This window comes from Aedes albopictus, chromosome 2 (assembly GCF_035046485.1).
Source record: "Aedes albopictus strain Foshan chromosome 2, AalbF5, whole genome shotgun sequence".
NCBI lineage: Eukaryota > Metazoa > Arthropoda > Insecta > Diptera > Culicidae > Aedes > Aedes albopictus.
The window spans coordinates 340,038,713-340,054,703 of NC_085137.1; the positions used below are offsets into that span (position 1 = coordinate 340,038,713).

Consider the following 15,991-nt stretch of genomic DNA (forward strand, 5'->3'; position numbering starts at 1 on the left):
CCTATTTTCGTGAAACCACCAAGGGTTCGTAGTTGTTCGAAAATAATTAGACTCGTATTTTTTATTTCGTCATCAGGGTGACCAATTTTCAGATAGAGTGGCCCTAAAAACTAAAAAATTTCAAAAAATCATAGCTTTTGAACCAGTTGACCGATTTTATTTTTTTTTATTTGAAAAATACGTTGAAGGGGGCAAAATGTGTTTTGGTTTAAAAAATGTGCATTTTTTAAAGCTTTTTTTATGTTTTCATGGTCTGGAGACTACACAGATAAAAATAATTAGATTTACACGTCATGTAAATTTAAGTTTAGTCATGTAAACTTAGTGTTATGATGGTTTACATGATATATCATGTAAATTTGCGTTATATGTCATGTAAACACACAGAGTCATGCTGAATTACATGACATATAATGGAACTTTACATGATATTTTATGACTTTTACATTATATGTCACGTAAACTTCTGTGATATCTTACGCTCCAATCATGTGCATCATATGTCACAGAATTTTACACTCTTTTTTCGATCTGTGTAGAGGGGTACCCTGGTTTTATTTTTTTAAACCCAAAACACAATTTGACCTCTTCGACGTATTTTTTCTTAAAACTACAATTAAACAGCTTTCAGACAAAAAAAGAGGTTTAAAATAGGTCAACTGATAAAAAAGTTATGTTTTTTTGACAAATGTTAATTTTTTAAAACCCCTCTATCTGAAAATTGGTCACCCTAATGAAGAAATAAAAAAAAATACGGGTCTAATTATTTTCGAACAACTTTGAACCCACCAAGTTTCACGATAATCGGAGTTACACTATATCGTTTTTCTATGGAATGGCTGAATTATTGAAATAAATCCTAGATGACTGATGACTAGAATGACTGATGATGAACTCCTTTGGAGCCACGGGATGAAACCTTGGAGGAATTTCTGATGCAAGTTTAGGAAGAAATCCTGGAGGAATCTCCGATGGAGGTATTCCTAATTGAACTCCTGGGGAATCTATGATGAAACTACCATGAAGAAATTTCTCTTGGATGAATTCTAAAAAATGGACCTTTGAATGTGTTAACAAATTTAAAGTTTAGCGAGCCGTGTTTACACGCAATGACCACTTTTTCATGGTCATCTAGACAGCATGGCTCCAGTCAAAAGTCAAGTATGTAAATACGTGCATTTAGGTTAAATTTCTAAAAAACTTTGTTGTGCACTCCTAGATAAGCTTCTGGTGTAACTCCTGCAGAAATAAATTACTATATAGTTATCCGAAGAAGTCGTGAAAAATTAATTGTTGAAATCTTGGAAAAATTCCTGATGAAATTTAAAAAAGAATGTTCAAATAACTTCAAGGCCCACTCCTAGAGGAAATCCTGATGAAAATACTGGAAGAATCCCTAATGAAACTTCTTCTGGAGGAATGCTTAAAGAAAATGCTTCTGCAATAATCCTGGAGGAACTCGTTCTTGGGAAATCTCCAAGGAGACTACTCCTGGGAGATCCCCTAAACTCTGAAGGAAATGTAGGTTTCTGAAAGAAAACATTGTACGAAATTCTTCGGTACTGTTGAAAAACATATTGCAAAGTTGCAATTTCGGAAAAGAAGAACTCATACAGGAGTTTAACTTAATGAATTTCTTCGAATTTCTTGGGGAACCACTGGACGAATTTGTAGGCGGCCTCTACGGTAATTCCCAAGAAACCTTAAAGACTTTTTGAAGGAATTTCTTAAGGGATTTCTGGAAGCGATGACTATGTTGTTTCTCTGAAGCTTTATACATTTTTCCCGGTTTGGGTGAGCCACTGCGATCAGTATATAGATCTTTTGTGGCATTACCCGTATCCTTAGTATTTAGTGCATGTCGTACTACTCCATTGTCATTGAGAGGCAATGAAGCACCGATTTCTGTACAGTTCCTGTTTTGTTATTCCAGAGGTGCAAGAAATCGATTGCGATGAAAAGGTCCCGTTATCATAGAGATTTAAATCCTAGTGAAAAAGTGGCCCTAACCAAACACAATCTATTTGAATTCTGAGAAAAACAAAACGGTGATACTGATATTTATCCGTGCATCGGAACACTAGCCCCGTCCATGTCATGCTTCTAGTTTAGTCCCAGGACAACATAGAAAAATCCGGGACTTTTTAGGCTAGTTGCAAAACTCTGTCAAGTTAGAGAATGTGTTCTGCAATAAGAATGCACGTGAGTCCTTGAATTACCAGAACTTGACAGTCCTTTATAGGTTTGTACGCAATTAGATAGGGGAACTTACGTATTTTCGGCAGTTTTGTTCTCTTCGTCATGGGGGGTTTTTTGAAACCTGTTGACCTCAGAATTGGCCTCAAATCCTTCCCAACCAAGCTGAGTTCTATGCCCAAATTTCAGGCAATTTGGTCCACAAAAACCCTCCATGACGAAGAGAACAAACCTGCCGATAATACCCTTTGTCACCCTACATAAAGCATGTTTGTTTTCCTAACATGAAGTGTAGTCTCGGGTGGGCAAAATCCGATTCTTTAACTATTAGCAAGGCAGAATAAATACAATTTTAGAAACTGTCACCAGTAACAACCCAGCCAACCAGTGATCGCATAAAATGTTGTATAAGATATTAAAGTGGAGGTGATATGCGTATAGTTTACATGCGCCTAAATAAAGGCATACACGCATATGGCCTACAATGGCCTATCTTATACGATTACTGGTTGTCTGGGAAGGACTTTGTATCATGATTCCTTATTGGGGTTCCCTGTTTTGTGGACTTTTACCCCCGAAACAGGTGGTCCGTAGTGTTATTCTTAGCCTATTGAGACAAACGCTACCGACACTACACAGCTATCTAGGCTGATCGGGAAAAAAAGTTAATATTGATGGTTAACTTCTAAACGAGCCCGTTCAGCCCTTTTAATTATTGTAATAAAGAATAATGAAATAAGCAGGGCAAGACGGCGTAAAAAACAATTTGAGCTCATGGCATAATTATGTGTATAAATTATACGTATATGATTAAGGTTTTGATTGGTTTAGAATAAAAGCGGAGAAACTTTTTGTCATCTGAAGTGTCCATTATTGGCTTGGGTCTGCTTTAGGGAGATCATAGGGGTACCGTAAAGTGTTTGGGTTTAGCGGATTTGAACTTGTGTTGGTCATTTTTCAGTAGATTTTGAAGATGTTGTTTAAAAATCAATGTTTTATCCCTATAAGCTCCCTCAAGAAGGCCCACATCAAAGAGTCGAAACGTTGGATTTATTTCAGACTGATTGTACCAAGTACTTGGGATCCCATGTTGAATCTATGGAAATAATTGACCCTCTTGGATTTTGCCAATGGTGAACTACCAGATGTGTTTACATTTACAAACTAGTTTCAATAATCGATAAATTGATTAATCGCAGCGTAATTATATCACATGATACTGCTGTATAGTATCATGAGCCATTATTTCCCGTTGTAAATTAGCCGGTAGATAAAGATTTGAGCTGGAAATTCTGAATTCATTACGGGGGGTCCACCATTGGATTATATCCCTTATTTTGCTTGTAATGTGATGTTTACATAGTTAGTTTCTACATCGACACATAACTGTCAACTTTCTGTAATATGACTGTTCATTCACCACATCAATTTACCTATTAGTTGATGTATTCCATCGGTATTTTTTTTCGTAGTTTAGGTCCACTATAACGCCATGTTCGGTAGATCTTCATCATCAACAATTCATTTCTCACATCTACATACCCAACACTTCCACACAACACTACCCGTTCGAAACTTCATAAAGGCTAATTCATCCCTCACTTATCTGTATCATCCATATAGCCAGAGGAACAGGGAAGCGATGTTTGATGAATACTACTCCTCTAGGATACCCAGATTCGAGTCACATCAAAGGTAATGTTTATTTCTGACGAAATTTGTTCCACTTATCAAACGATTTGTAGCCATTTGAGACTTGAGACCAAATGTAGGCCTTCTGGCTAGTTGTGTATGTTATGTTTATGTAATTAAGTGATTAGGCAAGTAGTTGTATTTGAGTTTGAGAAATAGCCATGCAAATTATGACACCTTTGATGTGACGTCAATCTACACAAATGTGATTGCTACTTCTTATAAATGTGACATATGTCAATTTTCGTTCGAATGAATATGTAGTACTTTGTACTCTTGAAATCCATAAAGCAAGACAAGGCCTCCACAAAAAAAATGCTATGCAATGCAATCACCACGAGACAATTTGTTTTCACAAAAAAAAACTGTAAATAATGTTATCGGTTTTAGTGTAATCTTTCTTGCGATTGATATTTTCAAAGCCATTTCTTATAGCGTGTATTATTAAAAATAAATACTCCACTGCCAAGCACATAAAAAAAATAAATTTTCAATTTTTTCTCACAGATATCAAATTTTAATTTGTCCAACATTTATCTAAATATCACTCTTTCTTTCTCTTTCTTCATTACAGGGTGTGGCCAGCCGTTTAACAAAACGAGAATGTAAATTATAATTTTAACTATTCCTAGTGTGTAATAGAGCAAAGTTTAATTACAAAAGAAAAAAAAAACACAGAAAACATGCAAGTACATTTTGAACACAATACGAAAACTACAGCGAATGGCGCAGAAAACAAAAACAACGGAAACAACAGTAGCACACCGAAAGGAAGTGAAACAAAATTAAAACAAAAAAAAACAACAAAAGCTGAACCCGTGATCTGATTAACAGTAGTGTATTAAAGTAGTGAAAATTGCAAAGTAACCCAAAACCGTCGCGCAGTCCGGCTCTTGATTGGTGGATCCTCCGGGGGGATGAGTGGGATGAGTGCAAATGCGTGTGAGCGCACACGTCAACTGTCAGTTCCTTCAATCACAGCAACAGTAACCCATCAAATCCGTACGAAAATAGAAAAAGAGAGCAGCAACGCTTGGGAGCCAATTCCCGCCTGGGTCGAGACCAACCGCGGACGGACATCGATCGAGAGATCGATAGCGAGAGAAAGCTGAGTGAAATGAGAGAGCTTTGTGCAATATTTGTAAGTGTTAATCGTAATGTAAACTTTTGCGTTTCATCGTTTTTAATTCCTGAGTACTACTATGACAAGGTTAACAACGATCTTTCCTCGAGGAGAGTGGAACGTCTCTAAATCTACTTAAAACAAGGCTAAAGTTTGTTGACTGCACCCTAGCAAACAACGAAATGGAACATTCCCTTCGCGAATCGGGCTGGTGATTAGAAACGACATTCCAATTTTGTACGTTAGGATTCCGTTGGCATTTTTCTTTTAATTAGACACTGGTAATTGAATTTCCTACAATACATTAGTTTCGCTGCCATTGTACCAACAGAAAGCTTTTAACACAACAAGCGGAGTGAATATTTTATCGAGACATCAAAACTGAAAACAGCACACAAGCGAAATAGTAAACAACAACGTATCAGTGGGAACTCAAGTTTAGAAAAATCAAACTAGTAGCAATTTCAAGTGAACAAGTTTTAACCGATTGCATTAAAAGTACTGTAAATACAAGAAACATTACTGGTTTGAAGGAAAAACAAAAGTGTCGCCTGGGGATTGATTATTTCCAATCAAAAGACAGCGAACCAATCGAATTTAGAAAGCGTTGAGGAGGAAAACTCATGGCAGACGAGCTAGACTCGTGCTGTGAGTGCCGGATGGGTGTTTTATGCATGTGTCAGAATGAATGAGTGAAAGTGAAATATCAAAATTTTGCTCTGTAAAAGAAAGTACTAATAAGCTAGAGGAGAACACACACGATTAGTGGTGATGATTGTGATTAGCAGATAATTAAATTAACAACAGAGCGATGCAGACATCTAAAGCAAATTTGTACATAAACAGAACACATTTACGATACAAAAAATCAATACAAGGATATAAGTAAGTTAAATAATTGTATTAAAATATTTAAAAAATGATTTGTGAATAAGCGACACTGCTACCCATAGAGAAAAAAAATCCAGCAGAGCAAATGGGTCATTTTGCGAGCGAGTACAGTGCGTAGGGGAATTGATTTGGAATTTTAGCAAACCGATGATCTTGGGCAGAAAAAAAAGAAAGCAGAATACAAAGAATTAATTAATTGGATGGAAGCGAGATTTTCTTTCGATGGAAAATGGTTTGATGGAAAATTGAAGCATAACAAAAACGGAAAACTAGCGAGTGAAGGGCGTACCTCGTGTATGGGGAAAGATAATCTCTTGTGGGAGTCGTATGTAGGTGATAAGAATTGTTTATTATTATATTATAATGATATAATGTAATGAAAATTATATTATGAGAAAATCCTGTAACGATTGTGAATGTAAATTGCAAAATTCGAAAACGGTATTAAAATATTATTATAAAAATTGAAAACGGATCATGTGTTGACGTTGGTTGTGTATCCGAAATTTCCAGCTATTGGGGTTAAACTAACATAAATTAAGTTATGACTTTGGGATATTTTGATTATAATGAATCATGACGGGTTTATTTATAGTTTTATTTGCTTTTTTATGAATTTTGTTGGCGATGGCAAAGCAAAGATTCAATTTATTTATTTGTTTACTAGAGGTCCCATTAGACATGACAAATATTTCGCCAAGCAAGCCCAACATATGACCAACACAACGTAAATCATGGCAACCTGGGATGAATGTCGGACTACCATGGCAAATATTTGTCATTATGACAAACAGTCTAATGGCCCCTTAAGTCTTGTTCTTGAAATATGATTCTCAAAGACGTATATGGTTCTAACAGGCATATTGGCCTATGAGTTTTGGTGATCTTTTATTTTTAGTGCAAATTACCTGGCCGAAGCTATTTTTATAATTTCTTTTCATTTTCTGTGGCCTATACTATCAAAATATTTCGATAATTTGCTTTTTCAGTATTTCTAGCTTAACTTTTTGAAAGGGCGTATTTACTTATTAATTTAAAGTAAATTTGAAATTAAATCGATCCGTACTTTGATTGCAAATCAATAGATTTTTTTTTAGTTTTTATACGGAACTGTCCATGCACTACTTAGAAAAATTATGAAAGCGATACAATTGCTATTAGTATATATAAAAAATATGAAATTGTACTAAAATGCCCTTTTTCAAAAAAGCCTGATTTCAATATTGCGCAAACTTTTTCATCGTAACTTTCTAGAATAGACCCAGATTATGCTTTAAACCTGCTGGGACAAGCGAAATTCAGCGCAAAAAAAGTTACTGATCAAATTATTTCATATTTGCAATATTTCAATATGGCCAAAGGTTAATGCAACCATAACAAATTGCAAATGCTCCATAGAAAATCAAAAAGCGTTCCATAAAGAAAGAACATATGTTCCATGAAAATGTCCAATGTTAACCATAAATAATTGAAAACGTTCCATACTTTATAAAAAATGTACCGGTAAAACATAAAATTTTCTCAATAACAGTGAAATTTTGCACCAATAAATAATACTGAAATGCTCCATAATAAAATACGAACGCTCCATAGAAAAATGAAAATACTCCATAAAAAATTAAAATTGTATCCATGGAAAATTTAATATTGCTCCATTGAAAAATTAATTGCACCAAAAAATTTAAAATTGCACCATAGAAGATAGACAAATGCTCCATAAGTATTATCGAACTGCACCACATAAAATACAATTTGCCCCATGAAAAACTGAAAATTCTTCATTACTTAAAACATATGCACCACTAAAGCAGTGCCATGTAAAGCAACTCAGTCCTGTCGAATTAAATTAGGATAATATGCTATCTATCTATGGAGAATTATCAATTTTTCATGAAGTTAGTCATATTTTTTATGGTGCAGTTTGATAATATTTATGGAGAATTCATCTATTTCCTATGGTAAAATTTCAATTTTTTATGGTGCAATTTAATTTCTCTATGTAGCAATATTCAATTTTCTATGGGTACAATTTTATTTTTTTATGGAGCATTTGCATTTTTATATGGAGCATTTGTATTTAATTGTGGAGCATTTCAGTATTATTTATTGGTGCAAAATTTCACTTTTAATGAGGAAATTTTATGTTTTACCGGTTCATTTTTTATAAAGTATGGAAAGTTTTCAATTATTTATGTGTAACATTGCACATTTTCATGGAACATATGCTCTTTCTTTATGGAGCACTTTTTGATTTTCTATGGAGCGTTTCTATTTGTTAATGGGTGCAATAAATAGGCTGCCATTTCAATATTTCAACGCCTTTCAGTGATTTTTTATAATTTAGTTCTGTATAAAAACCTTGTGCTTTATTTTTTTCTTACAGCTTTTTTAGTAACCTTCTCAATGATGTAGAGTTAAGTGGGGCAAAAGTTCGAGTGGGGCAAGAGTTTCTTTTGAAGTTTTTGAGCTCAATTTAAATTATTTTTTTCGGGTGTCAAGGTTGTTCGAAGCCTTTTTGAAAAAGAGTCTTTCACTACAAAAATTTTGAAAATTGATTGATTTTTCGAAAAGCTATGGCAAAATGTTGGTTTTTGATCAAAAAAAAAATGTAATGTGCGATGGTCCGTCCAACGCATGGAACGGAACTGTAATGAAATCGAATTCGAAATTTTATTTTGGGGCGTAACTAGGTGTATTTAGAAGATGCTTCAGCATGTATAACTTTTTGCAAAAAAGATTTGGAAATCATATTTTACTCATAGTGGGGCAAAAGTTCGAGTCATGTGGCAACTTTAGGTAAAAACCTAAAATTCTGCAAAATGTCCAAACTATTTCTAAAAATGATGGAATTAGTGAGTAAATTCGATCAAAGTTGAAATAGTTATTTATGTAACGAGTTGGAAAAAGTTGATTTTTTCAGCACGAGTAGTACATTTATCCAACGAGGCTTGCCGAGTTGGATAAATACGAAGAGTGCTGAAAAAATCGAGTTTTGCAACGAATTCCATACAACATTTTATGCAATGATATTTTCATAATGCAACTCATTTGAGTTGCATAATGTTCATAATGCAACTCAAATGAGTTGCATTATGAACATTATGCAACTATTTTTCATAATGCAACTCATTTCAGTTGCATTATGAACCAGTTCGAAAAAGTTGGCCATTATGACACCAAAATGAGTTATATAAAATGAAAATTATGATACTGAATTGCATAAAAAAAGTTGTTTTATCTTAATTTGGCGGAAAACTACTAATTTTTGGTGTAGTAAATTTAACTCTGATTTGGGTAAAATCCAGATCGAACTTTAAAGTGTATTCCAGTTCCATCATCAAATATTAATTGGTTTTGGGTATTCCTATTACCACAGTGTCAAAAAAGTGTGCTACGGTTAGCGAAATTCCACAAACACAAGATTCGAACTTTTGCCCCAGTGGTGGGGCAAGAGTTCGAATAAGACACACACATACAAAAAATGTTGTAACTCAAAATTGAAAAGATATTTGGCATAACCTTGTTATGCAAAATTTTAGCTTATGAATGATAGAATCACACCACGGTCATCATTTATTTTTATCTGCTTCGGTTTTTTGGGAAAAATTGAATTTTCAACTAAGGTCGAACTTTTGCCCCAACTTACTCTATTGTAAACTAAAGGGTTTCTCATGAAAAAATGGTCTAAAATTGATAAGATAAACCGAGCTTATCCGTTCTATTTTTCGTAAATCTCCAACTTTGACATTTCATATCTCAGAAACGCAAAGTGCTAGAGATTTGAAAGTTTGGGCTTTTCTTAATTGGAATGTTTACTTCCGACAAAACATATAACAAAAAGATTTGGTGACGGTCACTTTTTCGATTTTTGTCCGCCTGATATCTTATAGTGCATGGGTGCTCGGGACTGACCGAAAGTAAAGTAAATTAGGGAGTTTCGGAAGGGTCAAGGACGCTCCAAATAATTTCAAGCGCTTCCAAAACAGTTCCAGCAAAGTTCCAGGTTCAGGTGGTTTCGAGAGTTTTCTGGAGCGTTCCAGAGGTGTTTTAGGGATACCAGAGTGTCGTACACAGTAAACCGCTCAGCCCTAAAATGTGTAAGCCCTACTCATAAGTGCATAATTTCCAGACCACACAAAAATGTGTTACAGTTATACATTCTCAAAAACAGCTCGTACACTCGTCTAGATGCGAAATGTCGATATTTTTTTGTTTTCCAAGGTCACTAGTAAACCTATCTAGGTTGCTGTACAATTTTTTTTTGCGAAATTAACGATTTTGCGGACACAGGAGCTGATTTCATGAATGTGCAAGGGTTACACATTTTTGGTGTAGCCTGGAAATTATGCACTTTAGTGCTGAGCGGCGTTAGCGTGTAGGGGTCTTTCTGATGATTTCACGTGATATCAGGAACGTACAATCAATCCAACGGACATCTTCTGGAACCCTCCTAAAATTCTCTGGAGAGCCTTTATACGTCTCTGAATTATGCCCCTATGATCGAAAGCGTGTAAAGAACTAGGATTGCGTAAAAAAAAACTTTGGAAATCCCTTTTGAAACTTCCATGAAACTTAAAAATGAAAACCTGACATATTTGTAAAAGATAAATAAAAATATTAGCAACAGTGTGAACCGTTTACCTATTACAGTAAGGACCCGATTTTGTCAGCCCCTGGTAGCATTTTGGGCTGACAAAATCGGGACATTTTTTTTATTCATGAAAAATTGTTCTGAGCTCATCATAGACAGTAGCAGCGAGTGAGGGGTTACGGAGATAGGTGGGGAGGGTCTGCGTTAGGTTCGTTCAAATATTTCGTAACGCTAAGGAGAGAGGGGGTCCAGCACTGTGTTACGCTTCATACAAAATTCCAAAATTTGCTTTACAAAAATAGTTACGCAGGAGAGAGAGGGGGCCTAAAACTGCTAAATTTTGCGTTACGTAATATGTGAACGAACCTTTGGTAAAAAATCTAATGGTTGGGCACTAGTATGGGACAAACATCGAATTCTCGCTCCAGTCGACTCTATTGCATTTAGGTCCCATATGAACTGTGCAAAATTTCAGCGCAATCGGTGAAACTAGGTATAATTTAGCGCAAGCGGTTCATAGTTTTCATAGGATTTACTATGGGAAAAGTTACACTTTCCGATAAAGAATCCCAGAGGTCGCCCCTTGTATCTACAATGCAAATCGGCCAACGCTTCTTGTAGAAAAGTCATTTATGAAACTTTCCTTCGAAGACCAACGAACGGCTTTTTGTTTTGTTTTATTAGCAGCACTGTAGCTGCTGCCTTGGCTGCTGCTGTTTCTGGGGTTGGTGATGCCTCCCGCCACCCCATGCAACAACGGCAGCAGCACTGCTGCTGCTGGCAAAACAAAACAAAAAGCAGTTCGTTGGACAATTAATCGGTGATTTATTAAATCAAATAACTTTTTCCACAAGCGTCCAATCGTTTTGCGGTCTTCGAAGGAAAGTTTCATGAATGATTTTTCTACAATAAGCGTTAATCGGTTTAAACTAAGGAGACAACCGCTTGCGCTAAATTATAGTTTCACTGATTGCGCTGAAATTTTGAATAGTTCATATCGGACCTAAATGGAATCTAAAAAGTCGACTGGAGCGAGCATTTATTTTTTTCCATAGAAGCGTGTCCCATACTAGTGGGCACAGAAACATATGGGATTTTCAAGTTAACATTCAGTGCTTTGACAGATTTTTTTTTTGCATTTTACAACAGAACTATTGAATCTTTTACTTTTTTTCCTACCATAACATCCCTACTGGAACACAGCCTTCTCCCAGCTAAAAAACTGTGATCTACAGAAGACAGTTGACCCAGCGACTGGTTGGCGTAGCTATAATCATAACTTCTAACTTCGACGAATGAAAATGAACCAATATCAGATTGACGAGTATAAACACTCTTCTTCTTCCTCTTTATGGATCTATGTACTCACTGGAACTTGGCCTGCCTCTATTCAACTTAGGTTTTTTGAGCATTTCCACAGTTATTAATTGAAGGGCTTTCTTTGCCTGCCATTGCATGAATTTGCATATTGTGAGGCTAGCACAATCCAGCTTTTTACGCTACGATGAGGGGTGATTCATTTTTGACAGATGCTGCCGACAGCCCATACAGCATCAAAGCAGCCAAAAAATTCAGTTCAATGCTCACAAGCTTGTTGAGAAGGATAGAGTAATCAGGTCTGGTAAGATACATTGTGGAAAATAATTAGCATAGTAGTCCTTGCTTTTAGAGCAATTGTCAGAAGCATTTCAGTCTTTGAACGAACCTTATGAAGAGAAGACGCAAACACTATGGCTTTGGAGAAAACGTTGTACACGTCCGGTCACAACATTGACGTAGTCGAGTCTTCCACAAGCGGGGGTAAATCTTTTGATGGACTAATGAAGCGAATTAGAAGAAACACTTATTTTCAAGCTTTGACTGGAAATGGTATGAAATTTCAAAATTTTGTGTAGAATTCGGCAACTCGCCGGTTAGAAGTACTGTGCTATGCTAGAGAGACAGTTGTTAGTCTGGGCTCCGATAGAGAAGGCGGAGTACCAGAAGAATAAGATTGGGCCCTGATAAAGAAGGCAGAGGTTCCGTGGATTCCGATAGAGAAGGCGGAGTACCACAGAAATCTTACTGGACTCTGATAGAGAAGGCAGAGATCCTAGTAGACTACACTCCGATAGTGGTGGAATGATAACTGATGGAGTTGTCAAAATAATCAAGTGATTGAGTTTTTGAGAAAAACGTAACAAACTAAAATACATCTTGTATAGAGTGTAGATTACTTTCTTTAAAGTCAATATGCCAAATTCAGTATGATGAATCTTTTAATGATTGATCCATGAAAGTATTTCTCAAATGAGGAAACGAAATAAATGAGTAACTGCTGTATACTATGGAGAGGAATAGTTTAACTAGCAATGAGAAGGTAATGAATCCACAGTTGTAAAGCTGGTGGTAATGTAAAATTCGATCAATGATTCATATGATGCATATTTAATGACCGAACAAGGTTTTTCTTCCCTAACTTCCAAAGGATCATATTCTTTCGCTTAAAATACGATGATAAACTCTCTCGCACGGATGTGGGAAATTCTAGAACAACATCCCAACGATCTTGACTTGCAACGGACTTAGTTGCGACGGTTGTAGCCCTGCGTCGACGGGTTGGTCACCTGGACAACGATGTTGTTGAAGTTCAGCTGCTTCAACATCTTCTTGGTCTCCGGATCCACTTCGATGATGTCCTGATCCAGAGTGGACACCTCCGGTACGTAGTTATCTCTGTGCTCACGTTCCTCCTCCTGCAGCTTGATGGAGATACCACGGACCTGCGAGTGGCGCAGATGCTTCATCAGGTGTGTCACGAAACCAGCGATCTTGTTGCGCAGGGGATTAGTGGGAATGATGACCACTTCCTCGACGATGCGCTTGTGTATATGGAAATTCATCATCAGCCGGGTGTAGTATTTCTCAGTGATGACCTTAGAGGCCTCCTTGGCGGTCTTTCTACGAACGCGACTCATTTTGGTTCAAGTTTCGCTGCTGTCGTTCACTATGAAAACGTGAGGAAAAAGGGTTGATGAGATAGCTATGAATGAGTATAGCTCGTGAAACTTTGTGCCTTCCATACATTCATATTAAGATAACACCTAGAGATGAAGTTCAGATTTTATTGAACAGTAAATATAAAGAATGAGAAGTAGTATACGAGTAGAGGCTTTCAAGGTATTAGTTTTTATTTCCCAGCATTATTTGATTTCTTTTTCAGTATACTATGGCTGAATGAATACGATTCAATTGTTACGTGTTGAAGTCAAACTAGGAATGCCTCGGTGATATTGATCTTCTGAAAGTTGAAATAGGATCTTTGGTTGTCAATTTTCTTTTAATCCAGATTTGATAGGAGGCATTCAATGAACAAATTGCAGAAATAATTTGACATTTGAAAATAGCAAAAGTCATAGCTTACCTTGATGAGATTTTTTTTCTCGTATGTTTTAATAATTTTTGAATTCTGATAATGTCAAATATAGAATGCAAGGAGAACATTTATAGCATAGGTTATAGATTTATGATTAAAGCTTTGCGTGTATGAAATACAGTTATGGAATAATCTACAGTTGTTGAAATAAGCATTTGAAGCTAAAGCAATTGTACTGTACTATACTAACCAAGATGCTGACAGTATAGTACAGCTTTTGAGAGCGTTTGATGGGCATTAAAGTAAAGGAAACAGTGAGACAGATAGGACATTTCCAAAGAGTAAAATTTTCATTATCAGTTGGAGCAATGGACACCAATTTAAAGTCCTTTACGAAAGAATCGGCGTTGAGACTTGAATGATCAACGAAAGATTTTCTGCTGGTGTTGATTCTCACATCGTATGTTCCAATTTTCAACATTCTGGATGTAGGTCCGAATACTATTATTAAACAAAACTTATTGGTTCTCTGCGTGAATACAAAGTTCCACTTTGGTTTGGTTGATTTTATTAGTTTTTAAGAAAAATGTGTTAGATAAAAAAAGAAGAACTCGTGCCATGTCATTTCGTAAAGTATTAATTAAGTTCTAATCTGAAATTGGCGGTCATTCGAAAGTGAAATATCAAATGTAGAGCATGGTATTTTAAAAATAGGCACTGCAAAAATTGCACTGATTTGAAGTAAGTTGAGCGTTGATGATTTTTTCATTTTGAAAATTTGTACAAGATAAAGATAAAAAAATATGACGATCAATCGTATACCTAGTTAATCAATGGGATGCATGAGTGTTGTGTAAATATCAGGAAGAACATCTTAAAATGTTTAAAAGGAATATAAAGCGCAAATTAAACATTTGTTGAATGCAAATTATGTACCGTGATAAATCAAGTTACGGACAAAAATAATTCATTTGTAACATATACAAATCAATAAGAGTAGGAGAGGGAAGTAATGTTGAGAAGGATAGAGTAATCAGGTCTGGTAAGATACATTGTGGAAAATAATTAGCATAGTAGTCCTTGCTTTTAGAGCAATTGTCAGAAGCATTTCAGTCTTTGAACGAACCTTATGAAGAGAAGACGCAAACACTATGGCTTTGGAGAAAACGTTGTACACGTCCGGTCACAACAAAGCTGTCAAAAATTTTCACCATGAACTTTCGCAAAGCTATTTATTTGAATATATTTAACATCAAATGGAATTATAAAATTATTTCTTTTTAGGCTGTGATCGTGTTCCATCTAGGTGTAACAAACAATCACGAGTGAACATTGAGCAACTGGTATAATGGTTGTAAATGTTTCAAAACATTTCCTGCATCAGTTCCGGAGCTGTTATGGATCAAGCTCGGTTCGGAGTTCATAATTTTCGGAGTTTCAATCCATAAAATCGATAGCAGTATGCAAGCCATCCACTTCACGGATTGATTTCAATATTTTTGATAAAATAGTGGTTATTCATTTCGATCTTAGTTGGATTTCTGTGGTAGTCCTTCAAGTGCTTCCTGATGAAAATTCTAAAAATAGTCACGAATTAGCTCCTCCCGTTTTTTTTCAACTTCACATAAGGGCTCGTTCATAAACTTAATAAGCCGGCGGTGGTGGTTCTGACATAGATTCTGGCTAAAGTTTTCTATTCATACAAATTTCGGCAATATGATGGTATGGACAAACGTGTACAAAGGGAAAAGGGCCCTCGCCCCCAGTCAGAGATGACCAAAAATGACCTCTGTCTGAGATGGAACATTCGCCACACTTAATTGACTAATGAAATTAGTCAATGGCATAATTCCCAACTTTTGGAATTAAAGATTAAAATTGTCCTAAAGGGGTGCTATCATGCAACTCATTGACGAAAAGACTTGAACGGATTTTTCACTGCGATAAGAGGTAGAATTGATCGGTTTTCAATATCAATCCCCAATGTCCCAAGATCCTCTGACATTACTGAACCGTTAGATTAAGTTATTTCCTTCCTGAAAAGAAAAAAATGCATTAAGGTGTCTTGCTGCATCACTAGGATTTCAAACGAATCATTGACTTTTTCCTTTTCAATGATTGTTTGCCTCGCGTTTTTGAAGTG

At 35.8% G+C, this 15,991-nt stretch overlaps 2 protein-coding genes across 6 annotated transcripts in view; one reads left to right on the top strand and one right to left on the bottom strand.

The window, feature by feature from the left end:
• LOC109430942 (homeotic protein distal-less) overlaps positions 1–6,370 on the top strand; it is a 239,049-nt gene extending 232,679 nt beyond the window's left edge. For 2 of the 5 annotated variants that reach the window (XM_062852614.1, XM_062852613.1), the window contains exons 7-8: positions 3,820–3,891; positions 4,463–6,369. In XM_062852614.1, the coding sequence (XP_062708598.1) occupies positions 3,820–3,891; positions 4,463–4,481 (91 nt within the window). In that variant the 3' untranslated portion in view covers positions 4,482–6,369. Of the gene's footprint in view, positions 1–3,819; positions 3,892–4,462 lie in introns of all 5 variants that reach the window. The other 3 variants (XM_062852617.1, XM_062852616.1, XM_062852612.1) reach the window with 2 other exon arrangements.
• A 6,393-nt stretch (positions 6,371–12,763) lies between these two features.
• Positions 12,764–13,465, bottom strand: LOC115261960 (small ribosomal subunit protein eS17-like). The gene has a single exon (XM_062848880.1). The coding sequence runs from the start codon at positions 13,448–13,450 to the stop codon at positions 13,058–13,060; it is 393 nt and encodes a 130-aa protein (XP_062704864.1). The 5' UTR covers positions 13,451–13,465; the 3' UTR covers positions 12,764–13,057.
• Positions 13,466–15,991: the final 2,526 nt, after the last annotated feature.